Below are 18,205 nucleotides of genomic sequence, written 5' to 3' on the forward strand. Positions count from 1 at the left end.
TAGAACTTGCAGATCACTGTTGTGGGTGATTGTAAGTACTTTGGCTTTTACTCTGAGCAAGACTGGAAGTCTTTGCAGGATTTTGAACCCAGGAAAAATATGATGTGACATAATATTTTAAAATGATGACTCTCAATGCTGTGTGAAAACATAGGCTGTGGGGGCAAGGGTGGGGGCAGAGACTGTGAAGAAGCCATCACAGTAAGGCAGGTGGAAGATGATGGGTTATCGCAGTGGGTGGTAGAGAGGAATTCTTCTGAATACTGCAGAGCCAGCCACAAACCCAGAAGAAATGCCTATAACACAGTTGGGGTTTCCTGTCCTTTTTTTACTCTCCAAACTAATGGTTTCTGATCTCTTCCACCTCCTCTTATAGTACCAAATTTTCATTCCAATGGTGAATAAAGTTCTGGTGCGACACCGAATCAACCATCAGCGCTATGATGTGCTCATCTGCAGAATTGTCAAGGTGAACTACACTTCCTTTCTGTTTTGAAGTCCCCCATTGTCTTTACTATTTGGTATTCTTGTAATATTAACTATGGGACTATATCTAGCTTTTTAGCTCTAAACTAGGGATTGGCAAACTTTTTCTATAAAGATAGTAAATTTTTTCAGCTTTGTAGGCTAAGTTTTGTCTGTTGCAACTGCTTGGCCAGAGAGCAGCCACAGGCAGTGTGTGAATGATGAGCCCGGCTGCATTCCAGTAACACTATGGATGCTGAAATTTGATTCTCTTACAATCTTCATGCATTGCAAAATACTAATCTTCTTTTGATTTTTTTCCCAACCATTTAAAGGTGTAAAAACCATTCTTAGCCCTTGGGCCATACAAAAACAGGCAGAGGGGGGCTGTTTGTTGCCTTTGTTCTGAACCCTTCATCGCTTTTATCATTGCTCATGGTTGTGTGATCTTTGCCAGTTGTGTGGTTGCATGATTGCACTACTGTCAGCACTTGACAGTGACCAGGAGTGACCAGCAAAGACTGGTCCCTCGTGGGGGATTCATCCCACCTGTGGTTCATTTTGTCCGTACATGCAACTTTTTACTTCTTGTTGAAATCTTGGCTCTTCTAGGAGATCTGAGTCTCCCCAGGTTTGAGGATGTTTTGTAAACTGGGAGCATCTAGTGGAGTTGCAGGTGTTTCCTACATGTGTCTGGTTGCAGGGATACACCCTTGCTGATGAAGAGGAGGACCCTTTGATTTACCAGCATCGAATGCTTAGGAGTGGCCAAGGGGATGCGTTGGCTAGTGGACCAGTAGAAACGGGACCCATGAAGAAACTGCACGTCAGCACCATCAACCTCCAAAAGGCAAGTCCGTTGTTTCCAGGGGACTGGGGAAGAAGCGCTCTGCTGTTCTTTCCTGTTCAAAACTTTCAGCTGTTGCTACCTTCAGTTTAAACCAACAAAATTCCACCCCAAGTATTTTTCTGGAATTCTAGATACCATGAACACAGGTCCTTTTGTCTTTCTCCACATGTCTGAGTCGCAATTTTTTTTAATTAGAGAAAAAGTAGAGAACAAAGTGTCCTTTTGTGCTCCCTTATAACTTTGATAGTAGAACCTTTTGTTGCAAATAACATTCTCATTTTTTATATGAATGGAGCAAAGCTGGTGAGCTCCTTAGTTAGCACTGAGACTGATGTAGGCTCTTTAAAATGGTGTTTTTCAAACTTCTCAAGCTCATTGGGCTTACCGATTGCTGAAGATTTCTGATGCAGGCAATCTGAGGTCGGGACTGATATTTTGTTTTTGACAAGCTCCCAGTTAGTGCAATGCTGCTGGTCCCTGGACCACACTTTGGGTATTGAGGTTTTAGATCCTTGCAAGTAATTACTGAATTGTCTCTGCTGACCGAAGCCTGGGCTGTCACCAGCTTTTCATCAGATATGCCACCATCCAGCCACCTAAAAACAGGTAGTTTGAAAGCCTCTCTAGTGAATCTAAACAGAATAATCATAGATATTTCACTAACTTTTAAATAAATATCCCAGGTCTCATGTTTTCCACATTTCCCATTAGTCTCTAATGCTTCTGGTGGCAATAAGCAGCTCCCAGTTTGGATTTCGACATGGTGTTGTTCTTCGTGTATTAGCAGCTGACCCCCAGCAGCTACACTCCACATGTAACAGCAGATAGATGTAAAGAACTGGACAGGACTATATCCCAGTTGACCTGTTCTCTTCTTTTGGCCAAGCCCATGAAGATTTGAACACAGTCCTGTGTGTGTGTGCGTGCTCACACCCAGCTTCAGAATGCTGGGGCTTTATTACTGACTATTGTGTCAGAGTCTTTACCTACACAGCTTGCAAGTGACCACTGCTGAGTTATATTTGCTGATTTAAGATGGGAGCTAGCGAAATATTCCTGGGTCAGGAGTGATGCTTCTTTACCTCTGGGGATTTTGTAACTGCTAGTCTGAGACTTTAGGAGGAAGGAAAAGGCCATCAGTCACCCGGTGTTCCCAGGCAGTCATGGAGGCCACCCTGCTAACTACTCACACTTGAGGGAGGGGCCCGGCGAGGAGGCCAGATGTACATTTCCACCCTGATGTTTTCAGCCTGACTAGGTTCAGAATGTCCTTCCAAGCAGGCAGCTGTCCACTCTGCTTTAGAGCTTTGTTCTGTCTATTTTAGGAAATTCCCCAGTAGTCTAGTTTGCTTCCAGGAGGTTTTGCTTTCTACCCAGGACTTGGAAAAAATAAGCATAAACCTTTCCACACAGATGAAAGAAAGACCGTCTAGTTTATCTCACCTGAGAAAATAGATCAAGTTCAAAAACCCTAATCAAAATCCTCCACAGCTGACTCTCAGATCCATTTCATCAAAAAGTAAATTGTGCTTCCACATAGTCATATAATGATAATTAGGGATTGGTGTATTTATCAGTTTTAACCAGCTTTCAAAACACCAGTTGGTCATCTCAGTCACCATTCTATTGGCTATGCCAATAGAGGATTTACATGATACAGACAAAAACCACTTTTTTATACCACTATAATGCCTTCCAGAGTTTTCAGCAGCTTTACTGTCTTATGACAATCTATTTGGGTTTCACAGTGAATAGGCTGGCATTCCTTGAACTTATACCAACACCAGCAGATGTGGGTAGATAGCAGAAGATTGGCCGGTGTTTACACAGTTATCATAGAACCCAGAGAACTGAGAGTTGATTTTTTTCTTTTTATTTATTCCCATTTTACAGATGAGGAAATGATTATGTTTTAAAGAGCCAGGGGGAAAGGTCCACATGGGGGACTTGGCCTATTTGATAGATTAAGCTATAATTTTTTGAAGACCTATTTCTGCCATTATCAAATAGTAACAACAATGATAGCAAAAACAACTAACATTTGTTAGTGCTTACCACATGTTGGGCTCTGTTGTGAAGCACTTCATGTGTATTAACTGATTTAATCGTCATGATAACCCCATGAGTTAGGTGCTGTCATTGCTGTCCCCATTTTATAGATGTGAACCATGAGCAGCTGAAAGTTTAAATAATTTGCCCAGTGTTAGCTAGTCATTGTGGGAGCCAGGATTTGACTTAGCTAGTGTGACTCTAGGGCCCACTCCCTTCCCTCAATCGCTGTGCTGAATTGTCTCTTCCTTTCCCAGGCCCAACCAACCTCACATCATTAGAGGGAGAAAGAAATTAGTAGTACTTCCTTATTTATATCCAACTTTTTTTTTTTTTTTTTTTTTTTTTTTTCGAGACAAGAGTCTCGCTCTGTTGCCCGGGCTAGAGTGCTGTGGCATCAGCCTAGCTCACAGCAACCTCAAACTCCTGGGCTCAAGCAATCCTACTGCCTCAGCCTCCCAAGCAGCTGGGACTACAGGTGTGCACCATCACACCCAGCTGATTTTTTCTATTTTTTTGTAGAGACAGTGTCTGCTCTTGCTCAGGCTGGTCTCGAACTCCTGACCTCAAGTGACCCTCCCACCTCGGCCTCCCATAGTGCTAGGATTATAGGCATGAGCCACTGCACCCAGCCTATATCCAACTTTTAAAGTGCTTTGTAATATGCAGCTACACACAGATCCAATGTGTATGTAAGAAGCCAGAAATATATGGGCAGAAAGGGACTTGATATTCCCCTTTCACCCAACAGAGCAAGTTCTAAAAGTTGAGTCATTGGTATGTCATCTAACTCTTCCTTCTCATTCTCATTGTATGGCCAGTGGTAATTATTTAGTTTGGGTCTTATAACATCTTTACTTCAGTTTTTAACATAAAATAATAATTGTTTATATAATGTCGCTCATTGGTAACTCTTCAGAAGCTGCAGCAAATCTCCAGTTTATCCCAGGGAGGTTATGGTTAAGTTGTTGATGGTTAGGTGGTCGTGTTAGTCTGTTTTGTGTGATATAAAGGAAATAGCTGAGGCTGGGTAATTTGTAAAGAAAAGAGATTTATTTGGCTCAAAGTTCTTCAAGGATATTCTTAAAATATCCTATGAGTAGAAACTATTATCCTCATTTTACACATGAGGAAATTGAGACACAGAGGAATTAAGTAACTTTTCAAAGTCCAGAGAGCCAGTAAGTTTCATAACTGGAATTTGAACTCAAGCCATCGAGTCCAGAGTATGACTGTTGGCCACTGTGCTATACTACCCTCTCCAGAACCCCAGTCTTTCCATCCACGTGCCCAAGCTGCCCCTCGTAATAGCTCTTGATGCCTGGAGGTGCCGGAGTTCTGAGGAAAGTTGGAGGGGATAAACTAGAGAGTAGAAATTAAATCTCTTCAACTCCTTGTTCCAACACAGTGCCTTGTGCTTTGGGCTCACTGCTTTCCTGGTTGTAACACAATTCCTGCCAGTATGAACCTGAGCATTTTTCCTCTTCCTATGTGACTCTTCACTGTCAGATGAGCTAGTGTCCTCATGCAGAGAGTACCCAGCTCCCTTCACGCACTGCTGAAGCCATTAGGCTTTGTTGAATACACCCCGAGTGTGGCAGTCCCCATCCATTCTGGTTCTGTAGAGCTCTCTTCTTTGCTGATGGAGCCCAGCACCAATGAGTTGTAAAACAGGCTTTTTCTATATTGTTGTGTGTTCCGGAGGTTGCCACTCTTGCTTTATGGCTGTTAATTAAATATCTTTTTTGTATTTGTGCTCTGGAGGAATTTTATCATGAGAGGTATCATTTTATTAATCAAAGAAATAGTATAATCATTAAGTAGATGAGGGCTTTTTACAATTGGTCCTTGAAACCGACGGTTTTTCATTGTGCCTGTGGGATTACAGGCCTGGGGAGCAGCCAGGAGGGTCTCCAAAGATGACTGGCTGGAGTGGCTGAGACGACTGAGCCTGGAGCTGCTGAAAGACTCGTCGTCGCCCTCCCTGCGCTCCTGCTGGGCCCTGGCACAGGCCTACAACCCGATGGCCAGGTACGGTGAGTCAGGGCTCCCTCTGCCCAGCTTCAGCTTGGGATGGAGGGGTCCACACATAGTAAGCAATACATACAAATTGGCTTTTATTAGAGGTAATAGTAAAAGGGCTGCTATTTTTAATTTTGCTAACTTGTGGGACAAAAAAAGAAAGAAAAAGGCACATTGAACAAACTTACATTGCAGGAGAAACATCCATCTTAACCTTGCTAGTAGACCACATATAAACTCCTTTCCTTAGTAGATTAACGTACAAAATTTTAATTAAAAAGTTATTTACAACTCTGAAAACAACTATATAGTAGTCAAATGTAACCTATTTCTAACAATAATGATATTCTAATTATTTATTACCGCATTACAAATACAACAAAATTTAGTGATCTAAAAAACAACAGTCATTTATTTTGTTCATGATTCTGCAATTTTGGAGGATTTGTGGGGACAGCTTGCCTCTGCTCTACATGGTATCAGCGGGTGGTTTGACTGGGGCTGATGATCCACTTTCCAGAAGGCTCACTCACATGTCTGGGAAGGTAGAACTCTCTACTGGGAGCTGGGAGCTGGGCTCTAGCTGGGGGCCTTGGTTCCTCTCCAGGAGAATTGCTCCATGGATTGCGTGGGCTTTTGCACAGAAGGTGGCTGGCCTTCAGAGGGAGTACTCCAAGGGAACGAAGTAGAAGTAGGTTATGACCTAACCTTGGAAGTAATGTGGCATCACTTCTGCCTTTCTCTGCTGTTCAGAGCAGCCACGAAGGCATATTCCGGCTCAGGGGAAGGAGACGTGGATGCCACCTCTTGATAGGGAAGTAGCAAGATTCTAGAAGAGTGTACGGAACAGGAGATACTGTTGCAGCCTTCTTTGGAAAATAGAATTTGCCATAAAAAATAATGTTTTAAATAGTAAATCTTAAATAGCCATTAAAATTTTGGTTTATTAAATTTTTAATGCATGTGAAAGATTTATAGTATAAGTAAATAAAATGGAATATAAAACTAAAAATTAATTAAAAATATATATGCATAGGATAAAGATGAAAAAATAATACAGCAGCAGTTATCTCTAAGTAGGAGGGTTTAAGGAGTGATTGTTTTCTCCTTTATTCTTTTCCTTATTTTCCAGATTTTCTACAATGGACATTTATTATTTATAATGAGGCATAAAATAATTTAATTAATAAGCAACCTTCTCATTAGCAAGAAGCAAAAAGCAAGGCATTTTCATTTCACTTTTAGCATGGCTGGTGTGCTGTTATGTGTGTATTTAGCAGGAATAGTAATGGTCCCTGAGACTATTGCTTTGATATCATGATTTGGTTCTTCTAATTTCAGGTATTTTTTAATGCTTTAAAAATAGTTTCTAGGACTTCTCTGTTTCCATAATATGCACATTTCATATGCTCAGCTGATGTATTATTCCTCTCTTCTGCCTAAGTCACCTCTGAGTACAGTGTCATCCAAAAGAGGCTTGTGGTAAATACACTATGTGTTTATCCCCTTATTCCCAAATATATTCATTTAGGGTCCAATGTGGCCTCTGACCTAGATCAGGAAAGCTTTTTCTTAATTTATACAGACTTCTTTTGGTCTTCCTGTTATCCTTTGAATTTCAAATTTTGTTTTTCCGTCAGATTCTAAAATTATATAGATTGCACTAATTTAACCTGTTAATATATAATAGAAAGTAGATATAGAGGCACCAAATTCTAAACCCCTCCATTATAGGCATATCCTATAGTTTCCAACTCCCCTCCCCTAACATTCACCAAAAAAGTGGAGACAGAATTAAAGTTAGATGTCAGAGATGGCAAATATGTCAATCCGTGTGCTGCTGTGGGTCTTTCTAAGGCCCCGAGTATTAGAGGTTAGCTTAGAGACTCTTTCAAGACTTACGGATTTGAATTCTATTGGCTAATGCTCCTAGTTTCTTAAGTTCTGTTGTCATTTTTTTTATCACTATCCAACTAAGGGTCTGGTTATATTTAGAAAGCAGTAGCAGATGCTGCCTTTGCCATTTCTGATCTTAGGAATTTGGGCATTGCCTAAGAAATACCCCAAGAATCATTTGAAAATTATTATTTTCCTAATCTGTTAATGCCAACTTCTGTGTTAGAAGTCCTCTTTCTCTTCATCCCTTCCAGTAAAGAGATATGATGCAAAAATTGCCAAGAAATATTCCTATGGAGACTGGTTACTTTTCATTGCTCTATTCCCCTCCCCCAGCCCCACACAGTCCCCATATATCCCAATACCTATACCTATACTGGAAGATACAGTACTCGCCAGCCATGTGTGGTTATTTTGATTTAATTAAAATTAAGGGGAATTTAGGATTCAGTTCCTCATTCACACTTGCCACAGTTCAAGTGCTTAAGGACCACTGGCTACCATATTGGACAGGGAAGATACAGACCATTTCTAGCAAGTTCTCTCAGACAGCACTGGTTGGTATAACCGAAACCAGTGATGCCAGAAGCAAATTGATAGGTGTGACTTTGTGGCACCAGCCAGAGGTGTGAGTGGTGTTTCCAGCATCTTTCTCCACTCCTCTCTGCCTTCAGGGATCTCTTCAATGCTGCATTTGTGTCCTGCTGGTCTGAACTGAATGAAGACCAGCAGGACGAGCTCATCAGAAGCATTGAGTTGGCCCTCACCTCTCAAGACATTGCTGAAGTCACACAAACCCTCTTAAACTTGGCTGAATTCATGGAACACAGTGACAAGGTGAGACTTTTTCCCATTATCCAGATGGAGGCTGACAGGGAACCAGCTGGTGGGAGGGGAGAAGCATTCGTGCAGCCCTCTCTTGTTTGTGTCCCATCTGCCATTTTCCTATGCTGTGGGGTTTTGCTCTCCTCTAGGGCCCCCTGCCACTGAGAGACGACAATGGCATTGTTCTACTGGGTGAAAGAGCTGCCAAGTGCCGAGCTTATGCCAAAGCACTGCACTACAAAGAACTGGAGTTCCAGAAAGGTCCCACCCCTGCCATTCTAGAATCTCTCATCAGGTAGGCCATAAGCCCTTTTTAATTGCTGCCTTCATCCAAAATGACCTCTCTTCTCCCACTGCCTGGTGCCACTTCACTGGAGTCACTTGGAGGCTTCTGGTCTGTGAAATCTGCCTCTGGGTCTGGTCAGCACGTTTAAATGACATGTGGTTGCAGATGGCTCTCCCTAGTAGTCTAGTCATAATTGTCATTTCTGTTGACCCTTACCATCTGGGCTTCTGTTGTTTTGTAACCTGTTCTTTCCTGTCCCAGTGAAATTAGTTTAGAAGCAATTCTATTGCACTGCAGCCTAGGAAAGATAGATTTTGTGTCTGGGTTAGATAGCACCCTCCAGGGCTGGCATAGGTTGTGCTGGTTCCTGGGCTTCAAAGGCCACCCAAAGGTAAGGTGGGGTTTTATTGGCTAAATCTGTTGGTGGCTGAGTCTTGTTCCTCTGGAGTTTTATGAATATCAAAGGCAAAGAAAAGTCTGAGATCTGATCAGCTTTTCCCTGATTTGGTTATGTTCTCTCACAAGACAGTTTTGAGTCTTCTGGGTATGGAAAAAATAGGTTATTTAATAAATTTTCTGCTGTTATGAAATTAGCAGCAGCTCCTAGAGAACTGCTCACTTCCCCTAATGATTATCAGAGAATGTTAACACTGGGATCTAATTATCTTCATGTAAATGCTAACATGTTTGATCATTTTATTGCAGATAGTGAAATAAAAAGTCTTCCTTTAAGCACTTTAAAAAGTGACTCAAAAGGTAGAAATAACCATGCCATCCTATGAGGCATGCTTCAGTTTCACATTAAGCATAGTAAATGTGAAAACCTGCACTTCTTCCTCCATCTCTAGCTTAGGAATGTAGTCTCACATAGTAACTAATAGAAAATCTAGTAACTGAATATGAAAACTTCAGTGTCAAATAACTCATTCTGTGTATTGATTTCCTTGCTACCTTTTTCTATTTGAGACCTATCTGAACCCTCCCTCAGCCCACCGTTGATTTTTTTCCCCATATCTGAGACAATTACAGAAACGTTAAGGTTTATGCAGATTTGTAGTAGAAAGATACAGTCAGAGGCCTGGAAAAATACTCAAGAAGGTCTGTTAGCTTCTTAAGCGAATGTAATTGAAAGTAAGTCCTCAGAATTCCCTGCAGATTGATCTTGGCTTTTTTTCAGCGCTATTCATGGGAAAGCCAGTGTGCTCGGCCTCCAGGTTTCCTTGGCTGAGTCAGCTCATCGTGCAGCTTTGCCTCCCTGCAGTCGGTCTCCAGTGTCTTCCCAACACCTTTCTTTTTTGTTTCTATCTGCAGCTTTTACTTCTAATTTTGTAAAACTACTTTTCCTAAGCCCTATTGTGGTGTTATGCCATCACCTTTACTGAAGAAAGTTTTAAGAAACAACCTGAGACAAAGCTGCTATTAAGGAAGTTGCTCACAACACTACCCCTGTCCTGTGGGTGAGCCTGGTGGAAACTCCTCCCAGGGGTCAGACAGCTGGTGGTTGTACGTCCCTGAGCCACTACTTTGGTCCACTCTTGGGGCGTCACTTTTCAGTAAGAGATTGAATTCCCTCCCTCACAGTAACTACTGGAGAGCTCACAGATAAATTCCTGGTCCACCTCCAGCAAATTACAGGCATTTTACCTGTTTTGACTGCTAACCCTCCCCACCGAGCATTATTTTATTTTTCCTACTTTTATTTTCCTTTCTCCAATTTGTCTACTTTTTTAGTGCTTATTGCTTATTATACATTTGAGTCAACTGCCTTAAATTCTTTTTGAAACAATCAGGGTAACCCTGCACAAAAACATCTTTTTCCTATTTTTTGTTTTTGTTTTAAAAATCTGTGTTTTGCTGACAGTATTGTTCTCTTACTGCTGGTTCAATCTGTCGTCCTACCTGTTGACTTTTACCTATGTGCCCCAGGACAAATTAAATCCCGTGTGTAATCCCCAAGGCAGGGCTAGCACTGAAATGGTATAAACTACTCCTGTCTACTCAAAGCTCACTGAGTATCAGTGAATATAATCGCTTCTTAGGGGGACAGAGGATTAAGTGGATATTTGATTATTAGGAAACATACATATGCAACTGTGGGGCTTTTACTTGGTTAGGCCAGAGCATTAGGGTAAGGTCAGCTGGCCTGCTTTTGTTTCTCTACCCTAAGTAGGATAGAGGATCTCATCAAAGCTGGGTACTTTCATTGCCCAACACCTGACATGTAATCCCCTTTATAAAAGTTTTTCCGATTGAAACATCTGCAAAATTAAAAATCAGAACAGGGCCCAGTGCTCCCTAGTTGGACATGCAGTGCTAACAACTGCCTGTAAGGCTGAACTTGTCCTCTTTTTTTTTTTTCTGTTTCTTTTGTTAAGAGAAGGGAGTCTCACTGTGTTGCCCAGGCTGGTCTTGAACTCCAGGCCACAAGCAATCCTCCCACCTCAGCCTCCCGAATAGCTGGGACTACAGGCACAAACCACTGCACCAGATTTGTCCATTTCTTTTGCATGGCACTCTTCTTTTTGGTACCTCTTTTTCTCACATGTCATAAAGGATCTGGTCAGAATAAAACTTTCTTTACCTATGCTGAGCTCTCCTTTTCGTTCCTGAAGATTCTGTCCTCTTTCAGGTCAGAGACCATGCTATGCTCTCCTCTCTGAATCCTCGGTGTCTATCTGTCATCAGTCTGTACCAGTACAGGTGCTTCAGAAATGTAGGTACTGTCAGAATCAGTTTCCCTGCAGGTGAGGTGGTTGGGGATGTTCTGTGCATTCTTCAACAGCTGCTCTTCCTTTTCCCTCTGCCCCCTCTCTGAGAAGTTTCTTCTAAGAATATGAAGGAAACCATAGAAGTTGACTTAAAAGCCTCAGGGTGTTTTAGTTGTGGGGTATACAGGAGATGAGATAGGAAATTATTAGCTACTTCTGCCATAGGCATCTTCCTCTCTTCACTCCTTTTAAGTCCGTGATATTTTTGTCTTCCTTTTCCTAGCAGTATGGTGCTGAGCATCTTGGATGCTCCTGCCTGCTTGAGGAAGTTTCTGTTTGATGTCTGTCCCAGGAGAAGCCCTGAAGTCCCATGAGTAGCCCTAAACTACTCCAGTGTAGTTCTTCACACTTTATTTCTTTGAAAATCTTTGAGGTTCTTATTTTTAAGGTGAAGTAAGTTCCCAGCAATCAAAGTATGTAGGTGCAATAGAAATACTAAGTGTAATGGCTTGCTTTGCACTGACTGGCTCAGGGGGACGGTTCTTTTTGGAAAGGAAAAATGACTTCCTAAAGGTCAAAATTATTGACACCCATTATGGTTGAAGATATTTTTCCTCTCTATGTGTTTAAGTAGAAAGTAGGAGTGTTTATTTGCAAAGTATTTTGAAACCAAGTAGTGGCAGTGGCCTCCATGGGGGTTGGTTAGGGGGTCCAGGATCTGATCTCATCCCGGTGGCTGCTGCCCTTTTTGACCCTCATCTGTTCCATTTTGGTTTCCTGCTCCTCCCTCGGTTTCCCCAAATACTGAAACAGACTCGGAGTCTCTTTCTTATTGCTTACTCTCCAATTTTTTACTTTAACTTTTTACTGTGTTCTAAATGGTAATGGTAAGAACTAAAAAAGAAAATACTCAAGTTTTGAAAGTGTTTATTGTAGAAAGAAAAGAAACTTTGAACATTTAAAACAAAACTATAATATTTTATTTTTACAAAGCAAGATACTTATATACAGCGTGCATTATTAACCATAGCGCCATCTACCTTCATTTTTCAACCATTTTTTATAGACAAGATAAAAACGGAAGCTCCTTGAGCTTGTTTCTTACAAAGTAAATAAAAATATATTGACTGTGACTATTTTAAGGCATTTTTGTGCAGATGTCCACGAGGGACTCTGTGCACCCCCTGTTGGTGCCTCATGCCTTCCAGCGCTGCCCCTGACTGCGGCGAACAGGGGAGGTGCAGAGAGTCCGACTGCAAGGCCCAGCGCCCTGGAGTTTCCTGTAAGCAAGTCCAGCCTGGGTCATCTCACCTCCAGCCGAACAGTTTTTGTGTTTTAAAAGAAATGTGTAGACTGAAGGTAATTTCACTGGATTTAAAAATAGAAATATGCCTTATCCACCACCCTCTTTTGTTCCTTTCTCTAACACCCAAGGCCTCTTGGTTCTGTTCAGCAAATCTATTTGTTTTTTGCCCTCATGTAACCTAAGCCTTAGAGAAAACGGGTAAAACAATCTCACAATTTTTTTTTTTTTTCCAAAGACAAATCATGTGGACAAGCCAGTCTATTGCTCTATTAGGGTCATGGGCAGAGAGAGCCTACTCAGTCAAGCCCCCTGAGGCAGGACCCAATGGGTGTAAATATTACATCCCATTTACTGTAACATCATGGTACATGTGATTTTACTGTGCTGCTCAGAGACTTACTCTTTCATTGGAGATTATAGGCCATTTCCCATCCCTACCCTTTCTAACACTCTCTTCCTCTCCTTCTCTGCCCTTGCCCCATCTCTATCTGTCTCCATTTCTGTAGGCCTGCTCCACAGCAGCCTCCTTTTAGGGCTTGAAGTCTTCTGGGCGGATTTTCATCTCCACCCGTTTGAGGGAGTAGGTAGATCCATGCCAGCCGTACCAGGTGATGCCGTCCAGGTGCTTGCTGTGCTCGCCCAGGCGGTAGTACACTCCGTTGAGGTTGGAATCTGTGCAGCAGTTGTACCAGTATCCACCTAGCACAAGAAATAGATTGGTGCTAGTAAGCTGAGTATGTCCTCCCCTCGGAAATGGATGGTATTCGTAATGTTGTTTTTTGAACAGCAGGTAAACAGAGCCAGTATCAAAAAGAATACCAAAGCCAGATACCAACTGTACAGTTATAAATTCACTGTTTCTTCTCAAGTGTGATTGTGGGCCTATACCTGAACTTATCCTTCCCTGTCTCCCCAAATCTCACCTTTGCGGAGCTGTGCACACTTGTCCAAGCAATTGTCATTGTCCTTGTCCTTGGTGCTGAAGGCTGTATTATTATGATAGAAAAGGGCGTCATTCCCCACGTTGCCACTGTAGTTCCCCAGGAAGAGGCGGTAGCTGTTTAATTCATTGCCCAGAACAAAGTGGCTGTACTCAGCGTAGCGCATGTTGCCCTCCCAGTCCTGTTGGGGAGCAACAGAGCCTTAGAGAAACTCCAGCAAGGTTTCACTTCATTCCCTCCCTGCACCTCTTCTCTCTCGACAGGACTGTGGCCAAACATCTTTTCATAGGTGTGAATCTAATAAGACTATTACTTGTTTACCTCTAGTATACCATACTAGCCTGGGAATCAGAAAACAAGGGTGCTAGCTCAAACTTCTGTCCTGATTCACCATATGGCCTTCATTAGTCTCTCTTCCTGTATCCCTTCACTTCCTTGTTTATAAGGTATAGATATGTGTTTTTTTGCTGAACTCCACTCAGAGATGTCATAATAGTACTGTGAAGATGTAGTGAGAACTTTAAGACCTTCGACAATGATCAGCAACTAGTACCAATAAGGTTAGCACCTAAAGGACATCAAGCCCCAGGCCAGAGCAAAGACAGTGGTATTTTGGCCCAGCTGACTGTTGATTTGCTCTGCTCTGGCGTGGATCTGGCCTCATCCTGTGCCACCTGTAGCCCCACTTTTGTGAAAAATAGAAAAAACTTTATTTTTCCTCAACTGTACTACAACCTGCAAGAAAATCATCATAATAAATACATAGATCTGTAGTGAATCATAACAAGAACGGCACCCCCAGAGTCATGCACAGCCATGTGTGGTGGTCCTGGTTCAGTCCTGGAGCCCCAGGCCTCATGCTCACCTCCATCTCCACGCGTAGCCGGGTCGGCTGTCTGGAGAGCCGGTGGATGTGTTCGTTCCCCAGCCAGAAGTCCCCACGGATGCTGCCAAAGCCCTGCTTGTACTGCTTCCAGTCCCGGTAGAAGGAAACGAGGCCACTCTTTCGTCTCTGAATGATGGTCCAGCCTCCGCCTGAAGTCTCCATGTCACAGAACACCTGGAGCAGAGGGGAGGCTCTGGTCAGGGACACATAGGGGCAGGAGGCAGGAATGTGAGGGCAGGCTTCCCAGCCCGTTTGCTGTCCCCACAGAGCCAGCAGTGTGTGCACTCGCATAGTCACACTGGCTCACTACGGCAACGATGCTGCCCCAGTGTTGGTGAGCTGAGGCAGGGTGGCAGTTTGCTGAGAAAGAATAATCCAAATTGGGGCTGGAAATGAGTGCATATATAGCTTAAAGGGAAAAATCTAGATACTTTCGATATGCCTCCTTCATGTTCTCTCTTTTCTCCTCCCCCAAAGAAGAGAATTAAACTAGTTAATATGGTTATAAGACTTACCTAACCTATGTTAGCAGGCTTGTTGTTTGGCTGATATTGATTTGAAGAGGCTAAACAGATGCCTGGATTTTGAGGAGGGAAGACATAATTTGACTATGTTTCCAAAGCTCTCTGGTATTTGATGTGTTTGCTTCTGTTTTGAATTTCCCTTTTAGACTATGAATGGCTCTGTTGTTGCCATCCCTCTGAGGGGGTGGAGGACAGGTGGTAGGACATGGGCAGTGGCTACAATGACCTCACCTCTAGCTCCGGGCTGCCCAGGAAGTCATCAGGAGGAAGCTTGTACACTCCAGAGATGCGGTAGTTCTTCTGGTACAGGGAAGAGCAGTCATAGATGGCATCTGCAAAAGGAGCACACCGCGGGGTGACCATCTGGCTCTGTGGCTGGCAGGGCGTTCCTGCTCCATCTGAACTGAATGTTTAAAAACTGAGATTTCATTTCTACCATGAGATCCCCATGGTGTTACCCAGCAGTGTCTGGATTTGGGAGAGGTGGACATCAAGAGATGGAGAGGGAGCATGTTTTGGATCCACTGGTGGTGAGGCAGAGGGACGGGGAAGCAGCGCAACATTCAGACAGGTGGTTTCAGGGTTGACTCCAAGATAAATTATCCTGTGAGGATTCTAGGCCATGCATTCTATAAATGTTACAATGTGTGAGGGCTACATACAGATACTCTGGTTGAATAGATTCAGACTTCTTAGCCACTTCTATTACAAAGTAAGTCATGAGCATCTCATTGAGTCTGGTTCTGTTGATTTCTGGTTGGTTTGTTTTCATTGTTTTTCAGCTGTAGTGGCCATTGCCTACTAGGACCCTACTTAAGGGATATAGAGTTTACAGTCTTATCTTTCCCCCCTGAATCTAACAATGCTAAATCCTCAAATGAAAACAAAAACACCATGAAGAACTGTTTGAGGCCTTCCCCTGGAAGTCTTAGTAAAACAAGGAGTTGAGAGCATCAGATAGGCAGATTTTCACTCTGGGGCTGATTTAAATGCTTCCTTGGCTGCCCTTGGGGCCCCTGCTTTATGCAGGGTTTTGTCTCCTTGTTCTAAATATCAAAGGGTGCTGCGGAAGAGACACCCTTTTCTGATAGGATTCAGAGAGTAGGGCCCTTACTGTCTAAGAGAGGCTTCCTGCCCTCCAGGGCTTGGGATGCTTTTCTTAGTGAGCACTGCTCTGGGACTTTAAAGAGCACAAAGATGGCAGATGGTAACACTGCTGCCATGGAAGTTGCCTTGGTTCCCTTGCAGAGTATTTGAGGGGAGGGAAGATGGGGTACATGTGCCTTTGCCGGCAGAGTTCTTCACTTCCTGTTACTGGTGAAAGAATCAACTTACTGCTTTCTTCAAGGGACTACCTACTTATAGAATATAAAGGTGACCCACCCCTGGTCATAGAGAAGAAAGGTAAGGAATGATGTCCTGGGCAAGAAGAGTAAGAGCCCATCAGGAGGGCTGCCCTTGACCCCCAAAAAACTCCCTGCTGGGTGGTAAGGAAGCTCTGTGTTTGGGTGAGCAGGAAGTGGCACGGTCAGATTCCTCTGTCTGGCCTGGCCTTCCGCATGTCTGGTTTCATCTCACAGAACAAATCAGGACTCACTTGTCTGGAAAATGGCCTGAGAATACCTTTCTAATCCCAAACTGAGGGTCAGGAAGTCCATGCTTAGTAGTTTATACACATTGGTTTAGATAACAGAATTTTCAAGCTTAGTTTCATGTTAATATTTCTTTTTAATTTGAACTGAAGGTAACCAATGACTTACTCATTAGAGGCTGGCTAATCATGTCTTTGTGCTTGACTTGGTTTATATTGAGACCAACGGTTTTTATATCAGTAAGAAGTGACATCTCTATAGGATATTCTCCTTACAACTAGTATTTTCCTGATAATTTCAGAAATCCAAATTTATCTCTAAACAATAAATTTACAGTGGCCCATCTGAGCCAAGCTAACCAGAAACTAAAAGTTATTTTGCAAAAGAAAACATTAAATGCATCTTATTTTTGGCCTATTAAAAGTCCGTATTTCAGCATTGCATTTACTTGTTTCTTGTATTATTGTAGAGAATTTTGAGACCATGGGAAAAAATAGAAATACCAGAATTGAGGAATTTTGAGGAGCCTGTTGTTTCTTGAACACAAAGGGATTCCTCAAGTGGCTATGGGCAGTGTTTCTACACTTAATTCTGAGCCAATGAGAAGAGTTATGTTCTTAATTTGCTGGAACATTATATGAATAAAAGAGACCTGTGAAGGTACTGGGTAAATTTATAGAACATTTGAAATCAAAAGAAATACTTCATGAGCCTTTACTAAAGGAAAATTATATCCCAAAAGAACCCCCATGGTTCTGATAATCAGATTATCTAGAAGCAGTGCTGTAGATGGTGAGACACTGGCTGTTTGATGGGGGAGGAGGTGAGGATGTTCTCCTTACCTGCTGAGGTCTGAGTAACAGTCTGCGCTGCCTGCAGCTGCATGATGTCGATCTGGTTGTTGATTTCGGAGTACTTGCTCTCAGCGTCTGTGAGCCGCGACTCCATACGCTTGGTGTTGCCCTCCAGTTCCATCACCTGCATGACCACACTGACCCAGTCCTGCTCCTGCTTCTTGCTCAGTTCACTCAGCAGACTGCTCAGGTTGGCGACTTGGGCCTTGAGCTCCTTCACCTCCTCACAGCAGGCGGCCACTTTGAGCTGTGCAGGTGTCTTACGCTTAAGGGGCTTCTGCAGCCACACTGGGTGGCTGACAAAGGCCACGATGAAAATGCAGAGCCAGGTCACAGCTGAAAAAGTCTTTTTCAGCATTTTTGTAGGCGTGGGTGAGGAAGGATCTTCCTTCGGGGGAATCTGGATATGCCCAGCTGAGGTCTGCAAAGCTGCAGCAAACTCTGACCTTACACTTTCACTCTGATGGTCTCACTACTTTGTTGTTTTCTTTCTTTCCTGGCTCTTTCTTAGCCTTTCTCAAAGGTTGAGTTTCTGAAAGTGAAGCTTAATGGATATCCTATGGTTTTCCTTCCCAAGCCTGAATGCTCTACAAGTCAGCATCTTAAATATCATTTGCTGCCTGCACCTCCACCCCTACCATGGCCGCACAGGGCTTTAGCCCCTCCCAGCTCATCTGGGAGGGTCAGGTGCCTGTTGGGTGAAGTCAGCGTAAACTTAGGCCAGAGGAGGGGAGGAGGGAGATGGGCGAGTCTTTCTTTCCTTGCCTGCACAGTCTCTGGGCTGAGACAAGAGGGCTGTGAATTTGTGTGTTTCCAGTTTTGCCTGTTAGATTATGCCCCTGCCAGCCACAAGCTCAGCTCTATCAGCAAGCAGGGCAGAGTCAGAGGAATTTCCAAATTCCATTCTAAAGGTTATATAACCATGGGGTGAGGGTAAGGTAGGTGAAAGAGATGGGACTAAGACTCTGTACTCACCCGGGAAGGCCTGTTAATGTGATCCG

At 43.1% G+C, this 18,205-nt stretch overlaps 2 protein-coding genes across 2 annotated transcripts in view; one reads left to right on the forward strand and one right to left on the reverse strand.

Annotated features, from left to right (window-relative positions):
- The window catches only part of MTOR (mechanistic target of rapamycin kinase), a 131,130-nt gene that overhangs the window by 43,424 nt on the left and 69,501 nt on the right, over window positions 1-18,205 (forward strand). Inside the window, exons 24-28 of the mRNA XM_045546143.1 lie at window positions 377-469; window positions 1,169-1,315; window positions 5,253-5,395; window positions 7,957-8,119; window positions 8,257-8,402. Of these exons, the coding sequence (XP_045402099.1) occupies window positions 377-469; window positions 1,169-1,315; window positions 5,253-5,395; window positions 7,957-8,119; window positions 8,257-8,402 (692 nt within the window). The remainder of the gene's footprint in view (window positions 1-376; window positions 470-1,168; window positions 1,316-5,252; window positions 5,396-7,956; window positions 8,120-8,256; window positions 8,403-18,205) is intronic.
- On the reverse strand, window positions 12,017-17,851 carry ANGPTL7 (angiopoietin like 7). The gene is made up of 5 exons (XM_045546144.1): window positions 17,193-17,851; window positions 14,990-15,090; window positions 14,214-14,408; window positions 13,331-13,529; window positions 12,017-13,106 (listed from the first exon to the last, which is right to left on the reverse strand). Exons 1-5 carry the CDS (start codon window positions 17,560-17,562, stop codon window positions 12,937-12,939), a joined length of 1,035 nt encoding a protein of 344 aa, XP_045402100.1. The 5' UTR covers window positions 17,563-17,851; the 3' UTR covers window positions 12,017-12,936.

Source organism: Lemur catta, chromosome 3 (assembly GCF_020740605.2).
Source record: "Lemur catta isolate mLemCat1 chromosome 3, mLemCat1.pri, whole genome shotgun sequence".
NCBI classification, from domain to species: Eukaryota; Metazoa; Chordata; class Mammalia; order Primates; family Lemuridae; genus Lemur; species Lemur catta.